Here is a 16,855-nt window from a genome sequence, read left to right as displayed (position 1 = left end):
GGCTAGGAATGGGCACAGACTGGGAAAATGTGGTTTGGTTTGTGGTTCATGGTGTTCTTGGTTCGTGAACCATGAACCATCATGAACGTTTAGGTGCTAAACAAACTGGTTCAGTTCATGAGGCTCATGATGCAGTAGAATGTCCTGCAGCATTCTGGAGACACCGAATTCATAGATGATCTCTGGATGCCTCTTCTCTAGCTACCCTCCAAGTTTGGTGAGGATTGCATATATGGGGTGAGAGTTACAGCTCCCCCCCCCCAAAGAAGGTACCACTAGGAAAGTGCTTTGTGGGGAAATAACAGGCGCAGTTTCAGGAGGTTCAGGAGTGTATAAAACAGACCCTGTGCAAGCTAGAGAAATCATACCTGCAGAGCATTTCCCTTGATGCTCCTCTACATGCCCACCAAGTTATGTGCAGATTGGACTGAGGTGGTCCAGGATATGGTTCCCCAAAAAGATGCCCTCAGGAAAGTGCTTTTAGGGGAAAATGTCAGGTGCAGGCCCAAAAGTGCAATTGCACACACAAACACATAAGGCACCTGTTGCTTTGAAGTTTAGTAAACATTTTGACTGAGTGGCGACTATCTGGAAATGCATCCATTCACGAATTGCCACAACAGCTTGAAAGTTGTGGAAAGTGTATGTCAGTTTCACCTGCCATGAGCTTCAGTTTGCAAACCACCCAAAATTTATCACAAACCTTAGTTTGTGAGCCGGTTTGTGTCCATCCGTATTCAGGGCAGCAATGCCTTCAGTGAGTGGCTTTTGCAAGGCATCTTCTATGACATGGAAACCTGTTTTATGATGTCTTCTTCTGTGAGGTGAAAACATGAAGCTGCCTTATACTGAATCAGATCCTTTGCCTATCAAAGTCAGTATTGTCTACTCAGGCTGGTAGTGGCTTTCCAAGGTCTCCGGTGGAGGCCTTTGATATAACCTACTGCCAGCTCCTTTTTAACTGGAGATGCCATGCTAAGGATTTTCTACAATCCAAGCAGATGCTCTACTATTGAGCCACACCCCTGTCCATAATGTGGGGAGGTGGAAACATATGGCATGTGCAGTGTAGAAAGTCGTGAGATTAATTTTCCTTCTCATGTGAAAACGTGATTCAGGCCCGTAGCTACAAGGGGGCCTGTGGGGGCACAGCCCCCCTGACTGCTAGGCAGGGCCCCCTGACTTGGGGCCCCTAACCAGCCTCCAGTGCCTCGGCTGCATCCTTCTCCATCATACACAGTTGCTTCTGCTTGCTTAGGGGCCAGAAAAATTCTCTGACCCCTCAGCAAGCAGAAACAATGGGGCACTTTCAGAGCCCAGGACTGAAACTTAAACTCCCTGTTGCTTCAGCTTGCTTAGGGGCTGGAGGAAATCTCTGACCCCTCAGCAAGCAGAAACAGCAGGGCACTTTCGGAGCCCAAGACTGAAAGTTAAGCTCCACCTTGTTTCTGCTTGCTTAGGGGCTGGAAAAATTCTCTGACCCCTCAGCAAGCAGAAACAATTGGGCACTTTCAGTGCTCCGTGTTGCTTCTGCTTGCTTAGAGGCTGGAAGAAATCTCTGACCCCTCAGCAAGCAGAAACAGCTGGGCACTTTCAACGCTCAGGACTGAAAGTTAAGCTCCACGTTGGGCTGACGCTGGGCTAGAGGGCGCCTGCAAGAAGAGGCCGTTCTGGCCCTCAAGTGGGGTGGCAGGGGTAGGGGGCGGATGGCTCCATTGCAGACAGGGCAGGGTAGGGTAGGCTGGCACACACAAATGGAGGTCCCGGTTGCAGTCTGGGGCTGGGGATCAGTGGAGAGGTGATGTTCGCCTGCAGGAGTTTTCTGGCCTGGTCTCGCTGGCCATCCGAGTGAGGGTGGGAGCTGCTCTTGGGCAGCCTTGGCTCGCCCTTCGACAGGAAGAAATATGAATTGGAGGTCTTGTAGCCCCAGAAGTCAGTTGCGACTTGGTGGCGCCTTCCACCCCCCCCTTGTCCCGCCGGGCTTGCCTAGCTGGGTCATGCTACAGGTAAGGGCAGGAGACTGTGCGGCAGATATCTAAACCTCTGAGTGGCTTCCCACCAGAGCTGCTGGAAGAGGGGTGGAAAGGGATCACCTTGGGGCAGCTGTGTGGAGGGAGGAGGCTGTATGGCATCAAGCTGGCAGCTTTCCTCCTCAGCGGTGGCAGGAGAGAAGGCCATGGAGGTTGGGGTCACTATGTGCCCCCTGAAAAAAATCAGGGCCCCCCAATTCTTCAAATCCTGGCTACAGGGCTGATGTGATTCCTCAAAAGTTAATGGATCTATGACCACTCATCCAAATGGTACCATCCAGGAGCACTCCATTTGACTGTCATTTGTATGTCTGAGAATTAATTATTTATTTGAAAAGGAACTGAAGAAGGAGAAGATGATATTGGATTTATATCCCCCCCTATACTCTGAATCTCAGAGTCTCAGCGCAATCACAATCTCCTTTACCTTCCTCCCCCACAATAGACACCCTGTGAAGTAGGTGGGGCTGATAGAGCTCTTACAGCAGCTGCCCTTTCAAGGACAACTTCTATGAGAGCTATGGATGACTAAGGCTATTCCCGCAGCTGCAAGTGAAGGAGTGGGGAATCAAACCCAGTTCTCCCAGATAAGAGTCCATGCACTTAACCACTACACCAAACTGGTTCTCTCTAAACACACTTCAAAGAGGTAGCTGGATATGTCCCTATGCGACATCAATGTGCATTGCACTGGAGGGTGGTGTCTGTGGCAATAGGTACCATCCAGATACGTATGGTTGCTAGCTCTGCTTTGGGAAATATCTGGAGATTTTGGGGTTGGAGGCTAGGAAGGGTGGGGCTTGGAGATGGAAAAGCTATAATGCCATAGAGTCCACCTTCCTAAGTGACCATCTTGGTTGTCTGGGGATCAATTGTAACAGTGGGAGATCTCCAGGTACCAGGAGGCTGGCAGCTCTGTGCATGCTAATGTGTTCCATTCCTTCCAAAGCCAAGAATACAATATGAACTCCCTGCAGGGCAGACATGGGTTTCGGAACTGTAGATGAGAGAGATCACTGATACCACGAAACACGCCCCCCCCCCCCAATGCTCTTGTGAGACTGTATCCTGTGAATTAATAAAAAATCCAACTCAGTTATCTTGTTGTGTGTTGTGTAATTAAACCTTGGCATGAATCTAGTCTAGTGTTTATAAGCCTCATAATAATATCTGACGTTTATTTATTGTTTTCCATCTCAATTCAGGCAGGATTAGCAGACCATCAGCAGGAAGTATTATGTTTGAGGATAAGGGCAGCTTTGGGGCATTTAACAGCATGAGGCACAAATTACCTAGCAATTAAGGGCAGAGTACAGAGAAATGTGTTCTAAGCAAAACTGTAAGGTTGCTGAAGCAAGCAAAAGGGGCTTCCCATGGAAGGACAGGATCCGACTCTGCTGGAGAAGAGGGGAGGAACTCGGGATTTGGTAGAAAAACTAACTACATGAGAACATTAGACAGCAGGAAATCAGATTTAGAATAATCTGCCTGCTGCACATTCTGATAAGAGTGAGTTTCTTGACTGCTTCTTTAATATAAAGCAGCAAATGCAGTGTTTAGGTGGGTGACCTAGAAAACCACTTATGGGAAAAATGATTTTTGAGGGAGATGGAAAATACGAATACTTCAGAATAAACCTTGCTCTTAGTATCTTCTGAAAGAAATTTTATCACCTTGGGAACACCCACTGTGCTGAAGTTATTTCAGATGCATAGATGGAGGGACAATTGTTTCAAAGCAGAGGTCTGCAGTCTTTCAACAACTGGAACCCACTGAGCTGTGTGGTCATGACCTGCCATCAGAGACAGGAAAAGGGTGAACCAGAGTGATGGCCTTGCTGGTGTCAAGGCGAGGCCTGAGGACTGCAGACCGAGAGAGCTGGAGACATGAAATGCAGCTGAGCCCTGGGAGATACCCTGTAGGAAGAAACATTAGGGGGAAGACTTACGGAGGGATCATCTGTACCAACTGCATTTTTTAATTTTTATTTATTTATTTAGAATTTATATCCCGCCCTTCCCACAAGTGGCTCAGGGCGGCCACTTGCACAGTGCATGACCAATCCTGTTGTTCATTGGTGTATGTGTGGAGGAGTGGTTCTCTTGCTATCTGGGCCAGGGCATGAACAGCAGGTCCTTCCCAAAGGCAACCAAAAATGGCAGCTCACCAGGTAGGGCTTTGTGACCCATCTATGTGCTCTCAATCCAATGGTTTTAAAGTGTCCCATCACATTTGTAGGGACATTTTAAACTGCATCTTTTTACTTTAATTAGTGGAAGTGAAGAAGAACGGGGAACTAACTTTTAGAGGATGTAGTAGATCTAAAAAATGGGACACCATCTCTTGATGGGAATGGATTGTCTATACTGATTTGCCTCCAAGTACATTTCAAGGCATTTACAAAGACCTAAACTGGTTAAACCTATTGTTTTTTTCAGGAACCATAATGCCTTCTATGTCCTTTTGAAGGTGGCTATTCAATAACCCTTCAACTGTGAGAAAATGACCCCTCTGTCACAAACATGGTTGCCAGGGCGCCTGGAGAAGTAAGCTTGCATCCGCCTGGCCCGTGAATGCGAGCAAAGCTATCCAGGGACGGTGTAAGACTCCCGTGTACCTATTACTAACTATTACAAGTGCTTGAGACGGGCACAGAGTGTCTGCAGCTGCACACAAACATTTCCCCGCTACCGCGTGGAATCCGCCATGGCGAGGAGGAGGCTACGCCGCAACGGAGCTGTCCAGGCGAACGGTGTTGAAGCGCTAAGCATGGAAACCACTGTGTTTCGCTTACACCACATGTAGCCATCTTCCTGCCTGGTTGGGTTTCATTCCTTCCAAGTGGGAACCTCACGTACACACCTTGAGTCATTCCTAGCCCGCAAGCAACCTATCTAGTTTATGAATGGATTAATGGTTCCACTAGTAATCCTGATTGCCAAGTAATATCCTGAACAACAGGCTTCGCCCAGGAGATGATGAGAAAGAGGAAGGATCTCTCCTGATACATCCAAGCCCTTTTGTCTACACCGGAGTACCTAGGTCCATATCTGATCCTCTATTGTCACATTCCCAGTTAATCCCATCTCATCCCAACCACCCAACTATCTACATACCGATATCATTGGAGCCGCCCCAGGCCCTGTCGCAACTTGGAAGTTTCCAGGATGCCCAGGATGAAGGTGATGTTCATTGGTTGAAGCATACACCCAATCAGGTGTCGCCATGGACTCGCCATTGGTCCAGCCGATGTCCAGCCTTCTTGGTCATCAGCGGACCCTCCCATTAACACTCCCCGTTACCTCCCATCCCCTCAGGACTAAGGTAACCCTATATAACCTGTGGACTAGCTACCCACAGGTGTGCTCTCTATGCAGCAACCCCCTTACCCCGCTGTATAGATCCATCCCCGAATCCTGATCAGTTTCGGGTCCATCCCCCATTCCCTCATTTGTCGCCATCGAAGCCTTCCTTGGAGTCTGCGAGAGGTAGTATTACCCTGTATGTCCATCCTTTTATGTTCCCCTATCGATCTCTCTATTTTTCCTAGACCTGTATGAATGTGTGAATGTTTTGTATTTTACCTTGTGTGAAAGAACTATTATATCAAATAAATTACAATTGGTTTTATTAAATTAGAGTCCTTTATTGAGCATTGACCATCTGAACGGTTGAGCCTCGTATACACAGATAACAAAGATTCCTTTTTGGGGCTAGCTGTCTCTCAGTCTAATTCCCCAAGTTATTTTGAGAGCAGTTTCCCTAACACTCCCCAAGTTTTTTATAGCAGTAAGGGCTCATAAAAGAATACCCACAGTGGCTTTCCCCATATTTCAGATTTCTTTATCTTGAATGCCTGAGAGTTTATGACTGAGCATCTTTTGATAGTAATGGAGGGCCTTTTATGTAGATTGTGGTATGGTGACAAAAGTTCAGTATGAGGTTATTTTTTAGTCATATCTTTGTTTGAAGCCTGTTTTATCCAAGTCCACGAGCTACTCCTGTTGTGATGTGAACAAAGGGTTTCTAAAACCATGGAAATTTAATATTATGAAATATTTGCAGCAGATCAGTAGAAAGAGCTAATATTGCCCCTGACAGCAGTTACAGCCTTCCAAATTCATGGAAGTAAATGAGCCTAGAAGGCTATGAGCCATCCAAGAGATTGCAGGGCTAATTGGAAGCCACACTTTCAAGGCCTGCTTGAGATAGTCCAGGAGGGAGATCTTCATGAAGTGGGTGATGATGATGAAGACGATGACATTGGATTTGTATCCCACCCTCCACTCTGAATCTCAGAGTCTCAGAGCAGCTCACAATCTCCTTTATCTTCTTCCCCTACAACAGACACCCTGTGAGGTAGGTGGGGCTGAGAGAACTCTTCCAGAAGCTGCCCTTTCAAGGATAACTCTTACTAGAGTTATGGCTGACCCAAGGCCAGTCCAGCAGCTGCAAGTGGAGGAGTGGGGAATCAAACCCGTTTCTCCCGTGTAAGAGTCTGCACACTTAACCACTACACCAAACTGGCTCTCTTTCATAAATGATGAACGCCATAATACCTTTGAATGAGTTGAGATGGTTCATGAGGATAACAGATGAGACCAGGGTAATTGACCCTGGGGTTGCAACCAAGGTCCTGCTGCCTCTTCCCTAAGGAAGAATGGACTTTTGGCTACAAACAGTGAGATTTGCTTGATCACAGTTCTGTTTTGGCTGCTAATTGCAATCAGCACCATTGAACATTTGGAAAAAGTGTCTCACTGTTGTTGTTTGAAATTGATTATGTTGGGATTATAAATAGTTCGTGTATGCCTGTTATCACAGTGCTTTCATTCTATGTCCTGTCCATCTTCTGTCATCCTTAGTTGCATGCTTTAAAAAAAATGAGAGAGATGTGTTTTGACTGTGCTGGGGTGAGGGACGGGTGACACCTGAATGAACACCTGAACACCTGAACCTGCTTTCTACTGAATCAGACCCTTGGTCCATCAAAGTCAGTATTGTCTGCCCAAAACAGCAGCAGCTCTCCAATGCCTCAGGCAGAGTCTATCTGATCACCTATTACCTGTTCCTTTTGTCACTGGAGATGCTGGGGATTGAACCTGGGGTCTAACGCATGCAAAGCAGATGCTCTACCACTCTGGGTTCTAGCTCTGCTGTATTTTGCCTGTTTCCTCGTGGGAGCATTTGAGTTCTGAGTGACTGCAGATACTGCGGGGCACATGTGTGTTCTTCTTGGCCATCTTTTTAGAAGCAACCTCAGCTATCAATTTTAGAAGCAACCTCAGCTTTCAAACCTCAGCTATCAAACTCCTGCTAGGTGAAGTGGGTGAAGAAGTGGGGGAATTTCTTTCCCCCCCAGTGTTCTTGTCTTGCTTGTTTTGACTCTCTGGCTACTAGTGCTGAATGACTTCAGTGGCAAACTATGTATGGGTTCTCACGCTGCCACCTACAGCTAGATACTGTAAGCTCAAAGCATGCTCTGGCTTGATGAATGTCACCAACTGCACAGGTGGAAAAAGCAACACATAAGCTCCAATAGAGTTGATTTATGCGATGCACAACCTCGTCATGATGCTGGGGAGGCCATATATTATGGTTACCAATTGGAAGCATGTGTCAGCAGCAGCTACCTGGCCAGCTGCCATTGGAACGCTGCTGCAATGCAAACATAAAGCTACTTGAAAGGCAGCTTGTTTTGATTGCAGGGGCCGTATGATGGGCTCCATCTGACAGCTCATGGGTAGGCAAGTTTGGTTTTCCAACAGCCGTTTTCTGAACACAGAGTCATCCTTGGTTTCCGCTTGGGGTCAGATGCAAAGGGAAATTCTGATCTCAAGAGACTGCTGGGTTGGAGCCAACCAACCTTTATGTTGGCAAAGAAGAAAGGAGGCACCTCCTTTTTTTTGCTGTCCAGTCACAGCTGACTTATGGGGACTCTGCAGTGTTTTCAAGGCAAGAGATGGACCAGGTGCTTTGTTGTGGCCTGCCCCTGCGTAGCAGCCCTGGGCTTCCTGGGCGGTCTCCCACTTGCAAGTACCAATCAGGGCTGCCCCTGCTTTGTTTCTGAGATTTGATGAGATCGGACTAGCCTGGGCTATTCAGTTGGGGAGGGATGGTGCATCAGTGGTAGAGCATCTGCTTGGTAAGCAGAAGGTCCCAGGTTCAGTCCCCGGCATCTCCAACTAAAAAGGGTCCAGGCAAATAGGCATGAAAAACCTCAGCTTGAGACCCTGGAGAGCCGCTGCCAGTCTGAGTAAACAATACTGACTTTGATGGACCAAGGGTCTGATTCAGTATAAGGCAGCTTCATATGTACATCCTCTTAGACTACTGAAAAAGGCTAAGATGAAAATCATGAGATCTTCCTGTGCAGAAAAACAGGCAATGTATAGTCATGGTAAGAGTGCTCAATAGGATCTGGGAGACCTGGGTTCAATTATGGAAGCTTGCTGGGTGACCCTAGGACAGTCACATGTACTCTCTCAGTCTAACCTACCTCACAGGGTTGTTGTAAGGATACCATGGAGGAACGGAGAATGATGGAAACGTCTTTGGTTCCCTATCAGGGAGAAAGGCCAGGTATAAATAAAGAAATGTAAAAAGCCATGTGTGATGGGGACTGTAGTATGGAAGGGACTTATCTGAGAGTGGATGGGAAAGCTGGCTGGATCCAACCATTATCCCTACTGGTTGCAATGGAGGAGGAAGTTTCTGTAGGTGCCCTGAGTTCCTCTGAATCGGGCCTAATGATGCACATCAAGATGAACATGAACATATGAAGCTGCCTTCAACGGAACCAGACCCTTGGTCCATCAAAGTCAGTCTTGTCTACTCAGACTGGCAGCGGCTCTCCAGGTCTCAAGCTGAGGTTTTTCACACCTATTTGCCTGGACCCTTTTTTGGAGATGCCGGGGATTGAACCTGGGACCTTCTGCTTACCAAGCAGATGCGCTACCACTGAGCCACCGTCCCTCCCTGATCTCCTCTGTTAGCCCACAGGGGCTGTCAGAAGGAGGGGGATATGGTGGTGCTTTTGGTAAAGCATGACTCACCTCTGGGGGAAACCTGGCAGTGAAGTCAGCCCTCTCTAGGAATTTCTGGAAACTTTATGGTAGCATGCCATTAGCTGCACTGTGACTTTTTGTTGTTGTTATTGATTTTTCTTTGCCACTGCACTGAGTGGCAATGGGAAGAAAGAGAAGAAGAAATGAGATGTATACCCCACTCTTCACTCAGAGCAGCTTACAATCTCTCTCCCTTCCTCTCCCCACAACAGATGCCCTGTGAGGTAGGTGGGGCTGAGAGAGCTTTGAGAGAACTGCTCTTGAGATAACAGCTCTGAGAGAACTTGTGACTGAGTCAAGGTCATACCAGCAGCTGCAGTTCAAACCCAGATTAGAGTGCACCAGTTTTAACCACTACACCAAACTGGTTCTCCCAGCGAGAGGCCTCACACCAATGGAGGGCATAGCATTCAGTGTAGATACCCCTCTTTCCCCCTCCTTTTCATTTAAAGAAATAATCCCTTTGGAGTGTGGGTGACTCAGGGGCCCATGGGAACAACTGTGCCCGGTTAAAGTTTCCCAGTCTAGAACTTCCGAACTAGTAAAGGTTGCACTGAAAACAGAATTTGGCAAGGCAAGTCCTTTTCATTTACACTACCTAGATGGAAAATTAATTCCGTATGCAGCTCTTAATGGGGATGGAGCTCTCTAGGGGCAGAATGGTGCATTAGACTTCATTCTGTGATTTTGGCAGACTTAAAAAAAAAAAAAATCCCATTCATTGATGACTTCAGGGGAAAGATCTGCCTGGCAGCGGAGCCAGGGTGTGGAAGGGAGGGCTGCTTTCCCATTGAAGCTGCCATTCCTGCCCTGTCTGTTTTACTTCTAGCGGGGTGGGTGGGTTGAACGGTGGGGCAGCTCCTCGATGTAAAACAAATCACAGTGCCAACTTAAAAAAAAAAATCCTTTTAACCTACTTTTCTTCCGAAGCTTCATAGCAAAAGCTTTTAAGTTGAGGAAGATAACTTGCTGCTCCGGGAGTTCTGCTATTTTGGGACCAGGATGGTCTATAAATGCCTCGCCAAGTTCCATTTGTGTGCTGAGTGAGTCCATGTTGAGGCTGCACAGCTCTTGCCAGGGGCTCCCGACGACTTCCCCGCGGCTGCTTCTCTTCCAGCAGGCAGAAACACTGGCGGGATCTTCTTCTTGGAAGGGACCCACCTGGCCCTCTTGGCGCGGGCGTGGGACCCATCGGGGCTGATTTGCTGGGCTGGGGAGCGCTTGACGCGAGGTTTGGAGGCCAGATCTCTGGGCTGGCTGGGGGAAAACTCCCGGAGTCGGGGAGAGTCACTCGCTGTTGCAGTGACAAGGCTTCAGGGGGCGGAGAGAGCTCGCTGGCTGGCTGGCTCGGCGCGCCTCTCTGGGCTCCAGCGCGGGGCAATCGGGCGATGCGAGAAGTCGGCGGCGAGCGCAGCCAGAGGGAGAGAGACTGAAAAGGGCAGAACTCCTCGCCGGCTCCGGGAACAACTCGCCGCCCGCAAAGGGGAGAGGCGCTGCCGGTGCCGCCTGAGCCCCCGCGGCCGGCAGGCATCCTTCCCGGCAGGATCACCATGACGGAACCCAGCAACAGAAAAGAAGGCTTTAAGAAATGCCGGAGTGCCACTTTCAGCATCGACGGCTACAGCTTCACCATTGGTGAGCGCTTGTGTGTGGGTTTTTTTCCCCTTGTGTGGTCCTTCTGTAGGGGACGGAGGACAGGTGAGGTGGCCCATGTCTTTTGGGAAGATAGCATCGCCCTGTAACTTTTGGGGTTTTGTTTTGTTTTGCTTGTCCTCTGGCTGCTTCCCCGGACTTCCTTTTGTTCAGGAAATGTGTCTCTGCCAACCATGCTTTCATTGTGTTTTGGCACCGCTCCGCCCAGTGAGAATGAAATGCAGAACTTTGGGGTTTGGTATGAAGCCCTTATCTCAGAAATGCGTGTCTGGGTTTGTTCTTTTAGGATACATATTTCCAGCTTTGTTTTTCCTGGCCTTTCCTTTCTACGAGCCATGGACCTTCAGAAGCACTGGGATACTCTGCGCTTATTTTTCTTGCTCCATAGTTTAGCTACGGTAGCTAGTAAGGTAGAAGAAGAAGATATTGGATTTATATTCCACCCTTCACTCTGAATCTCAGAGTGGCTCACAATCTCCTTTACCTTTGTTCCCCACAACAGACACCTGTGAGGTGGGTGGGGCTGAGAGAGCTCTCACAGAAGCTGCCCTTTTCAAGGACAACTCTGCAAGAGCTATAGCTGACCCAAGGCCATTCCAGCAGCTGCAAATGGAGGAGTTTGGAATCAAACCCAGTTTTCCCAGATAAGAGTCTGTGCACTTAATCACTACACCAAACTAGCCATGTACCATTTGATCTGGTCCACCACACACCTTGCCCAAAATTACTCTTTTTATGTGAGAAAAGGAGAGACACTGAAATGGAAAGAGAAGACCCAAATTGTAGACCTGTGCCTTCTTCTCTGTCCTCAACAGCAGCTCCTTTCTGGAAAAGAGAGGTCTCCAGGCTCAGGCCTGTATACTGACCATGCCTTCTGATGGTTTCTAATCCTCGAGAGGTGAAAAGCTTCTTGTGATTTGTTGTTAGGCAGAGACTTTCTGCACATGTTTGAAGAAACGCTTGCCCTTTCTCACTGTTCTTGAGAATGCAGCAGGGCCCTGGAAACAGATTCCAGACCAGGGATGGCCAAACTTGCTTAATGTAAGAGCCACATAGAATAAACGTCAGATGTCTGAGAGCCACATGGCAGGAACATGAGATGTTTGAGAGCTGGAAGGAAGGAAGGAAAATATATAAGGGGAGCGAGAGATGGAAAGAAAGCAACTTTAACTTTAAATGCATTCTCCTAGCTGTTGACTGGGTTGGCTTGAATGAATGATTTAAATGCCTTCTCCAAGCTGGCCAATGGGGTGATGGGGGCTTTGAGAGCCACATAATATGTGTGAAAGAGCCACATGTGGCTCCTGAGCCTCAGTTTGGCCACCCCTGTTCCAGACTCAGGCCTCCAGTGAAGCCCGAGCTCCTTTGGACGACCTAAGATCAGTTGGCCTAACTCTGATTATGTTGCTAGTCGAAGAAAGGAAAGGGGTGGGGGGTGGGAACCCGCTCGAAAACCGCAGGTGCTGCTTTCACCTTTTCCTTTTGCCAGGCTTGCTGTGCAAAGGTTAGGCTCCCAGGGTAAAGGCTCCCAGCGAGCTGTTCCTTTTGAATTTTTACGTCTGATTGAACTCCGCTGTGCAAACCTCTGTATATCTTAACAAAACAAGCTGTCCCTGCTGACTTTATTTTCCGTTGCAATCGGACTGCATAATTGATGGGGAACAAATGATCAGGGAAGGCTCCACTTGTATGCCTCCTTCATGACCAGATGTTCATTAATGGCGCGCTCCTTCATTGTTCTTCTGGATCGGTATTGGGGTGAATAAATAAAAGAATTGCACTCACATGGACCACTTAAAGTTTCTTGGCAGTGGAGTGCCAGAGCAACTGCCTTCGTCTTTTTGCTGTCTTGCTGAGGGTCTTCTACTCTGGTTAGAATTGGTGCTTAATCTAAACCTGCTCTACAACCTTCCCGAAACTGAGACCATGTGCTGCTGGGAAAGCTTGTCGAAACTGTGTGGACTTAACTGCTTTTGACTTGTGTAGGAAGTATGGCATAAATACAGCATGGGAGAAGACGAAACAGTTCAGATTAGTAGTGTTCTTCAAATATTATGCACTAGGAGATTCAGATATATGGAGCTTAATTTTTTTTTTTAAGTATCTGTTTTGAATAATTGCATTGTTTTAGTCTCTGTTGTGGAGCTTTTGGTCAAAAGACACAAATAAGACATATTTTGTGCAGGAAAGTGTTCAGCTGACGCTTAATCATATTAAAATAAGTGTTACATGTAGCTTGATTCCATCTATGTTTATTCCAAAGTAAGTCCCTCTAATTTTCATGGGGCTCATTGCTGAGTTTATGCATACAGGATTACAGCCTTAAAGTGCTTAATTTTGCCTAAATCATGCCCCAAGGTTTCCTATTTTATTTAGAGAAGAGAAGGGATTGGATTTATCTTTGGCATCTTTAAACTATATATATATATATATATACACACACACTCTTTTGTGATATCTGCTCTTCACCAGCATAATATTAATTAAAACCACAAACAATAAAATATACTGTAATGTACACAGTAATCTAAAAATGTAATGCCAAATCGTAACAGTTATCATTTTCAGAGAACTTTAAAGTATGCCAAGTGCTTAATGTGCATTATCCCAGTATTCTTTACAATATCCCTGTAGGTATATGCTGGTATCAGTGTCTCCACATGTGTGTGTGTGTGTGTGTGGGGAGGCAAAGACTGCGAGACCAGAAGGGATGCATAGGAATGCTGTTTGTGCCCATCTGCATACTCTTTAGTCTAATCTGCAGTTTTGCTCGTTTCATTGGCAAAATGCAATTCTAGCTGGAATGTGGTTTCCAGCCAGCTGGGGCAAGCTTTCCAGGAATTGTACTGATCAACTAAGGGATCCTGCCTGCCAAATTCAAGCAGATAGGAAGAAGCATCTTCATTTTCATTATTATTCTTGTGCATGGTGCAAAGGCAGGCCTGAACTTCAGTCAGACTGGTGGAGGGTAGGCCTTTTGGTCAGACTGCCCCAGATCTGCAGTGTACACCTGTGAAGATGTTGGTATGCTGGCCAACAAACTGGTGAGGAGGAAGAGTGAGAGAGAGAACGGTTGCACTTGACTTGGCACCCTGAGAACAAGCAGAGCCCCACTGGCATGGCTACTGCCTCAGGGGCTCCCCTTGGTCCTTTGGGTGGAGAATCAGAAAATGGTCAGCGTAAGTTGACCTACCATAGGTAGCCTATTCCCATAACAATGTTAAAAGCAGGGGCTGGGGAATTTGTAAGCAAAAATGTGCAGGCAAAATCCTTCTCATGTACATTAGTGCTTCAGCTATTTTGCTCCCAGCCAAGCTCTGGTACCAGAAGTCAGCCAAGCTAGGAGAAAAATGCTTCAAACACTGCAGCGTGGTGCTGGAAGGAGCAGAGTTCTCCAGCACATTTTTGTTTGGGGATTGTAATGTAGTCTTCTCCCAACTTTCTGTAAATGAGGTTGCCTCCTTTTATTTCTCCTTGCGACGTGGCTGCTTTTTTCATGAAACTTAAGACATCAAGAGGTCTCAGAAAATTGGTCCTTATGGATTGCTCACACAGAAGACACTCCAGATTCTTTCTGATTACAAATCTCATGTGTCTCATCTAATTTGGCATCTTTTCATGATGGCAATGGTAAACATTTGTCTTTGCCCCTTCCCAATCTGCTCTGTAGCCTGGCTTTCAGGGTGTATAAATAAAATATTTACTGCTATCATGGGGGTGGTTATGTAGTCTGACCCTTTGCCTGTAAATCGCACCCCCCCACACACACTAAAAAAATCCCCTTAATTCTTTATGGGGGAGCAAAAGCAAAATGCTTGTTACTCTTCCCCATAGGCAGTTGCCATATGGTGAGTGTGTTTATGCAGCCTTTTCCTTTATTCCACACTCTCAACTGGACATGCCACTTCAGAAGTATGCCAAGTAAAATGTTTGTCCTTTTGTAGTCAGCCTTGGCCCAGAGCATGGAACAAAATAGGGCCCTACCATTTGTGAAATGAAGAAAACTTCCTCAGACCCATTAGGATACACGATGATTGTTGGAAAACAAAAACACTGCCCACAGAAATGGTGATGCTCCTTTTTGGTGGGGGTTTCTTCTCATTCTTTTGGTTGGAAAACATCCTTGTCAGATTACTTATTTTGAAAGGTTCTATTTGTTGCTTGCTTTAGGTATTTTACAATAAAATATACAATGCAACTGCATACTAAAAATCAAAACCAAGGACCAGCATCACGTTAAAACCTCAGATGTAGCTGTTCATATCTTAGCTTTCTGGAATGAAAATGTGTTTGACTGGCAGTGGAAAGCCTATAATACTATGCCAGTAATACGAACCTTCCTGAGAGGGAGTTCTAGAGTTTGGGAGCAGCAGCTAAGACAACTCTCACACGGGGCTAACAAGGCTTCTAAAATGATGGGTTCCTATAGCAAGCCTATCTCAGATGATCTCAAGACCCAAGCAGGTTGATATAGGTGGAGATTTTCCTCCAGATACGTTGGACCCAAACTGATTATCAGCACTCTCTTTCCTCTCTGCCCCTCCTATTTGCATTCTGATTTCCAAATAGTTATTTTCAGAGGCTTCCAAAAGCCACATAGAAAGTTTATGGTCGAGGTGAGATTTGAGACAGGTTTTGTAACCTGGCTAAACATGCAGAGAACAGTATGTATTCTCAAGACAGGAAATAAGGATGTTTCAGAACATTTGCACGTGCCATAGCCAGCTAGGACTGAATTTTCTGACCATTTAAGCCTGGCACCACTAAGGTACAGTTTTATATTTGATCCACTGTGTCTGAGACCATGGAGTTGATCAAAAGTAGCTGTGGCTACAGGTGGATGGAAAGAAAAAGGCTTAATATTTCCAATATGTCTGAAGAAAACACACAGGGAACGCCTGCTTCTTGGGCCTAGGGCGTCCAATACAGCATTAGATTACTTTCTGATGAAAGGCCAGGCAGACAAGGACAGGGAGAGACTCTGAGTATAGATTTTATTGGCTTTTCTTAGAGCCTTCCTCTAGAGGATAGGAAATGAAGAACAACCATTTTTATAACAGGCCTGCCATTCCCTGGTTGGAGGAGGGGGATCCCTTGTTTTTGCAGGCTCCTGACTGTTGCCAGCCAACTAGGGAGAAAATCTTCCAACAGCAATGTTGCGTGACATGCCAAGCCAAGGTCCTTTTCTCAACAGGTCAACATTATACTGTGAATTAAGTGGTTGATATGAAGCACATTCATATATGACTGTGTGAAAGGTGGAAGTCCAAGAAGAGATCTACATTAGACGAAACTCTTCTTGCTAACTAAGCATGTGATGCAAGAGATGCCAGTAGAGCTGGAAAAGTCTTGCTTTGCTTTTGGTGCAGTAAATCTAAAGCCAGATTTACACATGTAGGACAAATAAGGTGGTAGTAGTTCAATTTTAAGGTGGTAGAATGGAATGTGCCATTTCTGATTGTGGGTGAAGGATCACAGAAGGTCCCATTTGAGGATCACAGAAGGTCACATTCTGGCATGGCCTACTGTGCTAAAAACTCTTAGAAAAAAGAAAACCAGCACACCTAGCGAAGAGCAGGGATAGAATCCCCTCTTTGTGCTAACCCTTTGTTACCATTGAGCAATATCTGGGAAGGAATGCTCAGAGTTGGAATCCATCTCCTGCCATCACAAGTGGTGCAGACTGTTTGGCCACCTTGGCATTCTTCAGAGGCACTCTGAAGAAAAGTGTTGACTATTTCCAAGTCTCGTGATCTCCTGGAATTACAGTGGATTATGGTTGATCTCCAGACAACAGAGATCTGCTTCCCTGGAGCAAATGGCTGCTTTGGAGGATGAAATCAGTGGCATTATGCCCCTGCCTTCCCCAAACTCTACCCCCCAAATCTCCAGGAATTCCTAAACCCAGAGTAGGCATTTTAGGGCTGAAGAAGCAGACCCTGTCTGCTGTGTTTCTACCATTGCTGTAGGAAGAACAGAAAAAAGGAAAAGACTTTTCTACCTTTGGTCTTCCAACAGCAATAGTTCCCACATCTAAGGTACTGAGGGACCTTTCCCCCTTGGAGCAGCCAAGCTTCTGACTGCACTGTCCTCCCAGGGAGTCTT

At 46.6% G+C, this 16,855-nt stretch overlaps 1 protein-coding gene across 2 annotated transcripts in view; it reads left to right on the top strand.

The window, feature by feature from the left end:
- The first annotated feature begins 10,609 nt into the window (after positions 1-10,609).
- The window catches only part of PDE1C (phosphodiesterase 1C), a 355,641-nt gene continuing 349,395 nt past the window's right edge, over positions 10,610-16,855 (top strand). The window contains exon 1 of one of the 2 annotated variants that reach the window (XM_060247618.1): positions 10,610-10,732. In XM_060247618.1, coding sequence (XP_060103601.1) covers positions 10,648-10,732 — 85 coding nt within the window. In that variant the 5' untranslated portion in view covers positions 10,610-10,647. The remainder of the gene's footprint in view (positions 10,733-16,855) is intronic. The other variant, XM_060247621.1, reaches the window with a different exon arrangement.

This window comes from Heteronotia binoei, chromosome 10 (genome assembly GCF_032191835.1).
Source record: "Heteronotia binoei isolate CCM8104 ecotype False Entrance Well chromosome 10, APGP_CSIRO_Hbin_v1, whole genome shotgun sequence".
Classification (NCBI taxonomy): domain Eukaryota; kingdom Metazoa; phylum Chordata; class Lepidosauria; order Squamata; family Gekkonidae; genus Heteronotia; species Heteronotia binoei.
The sequence above is the reverse complement of the archived record's forward strand: the minus strand, read 5'-3'. Positions and strand labels throughout refer to the sequence as shown.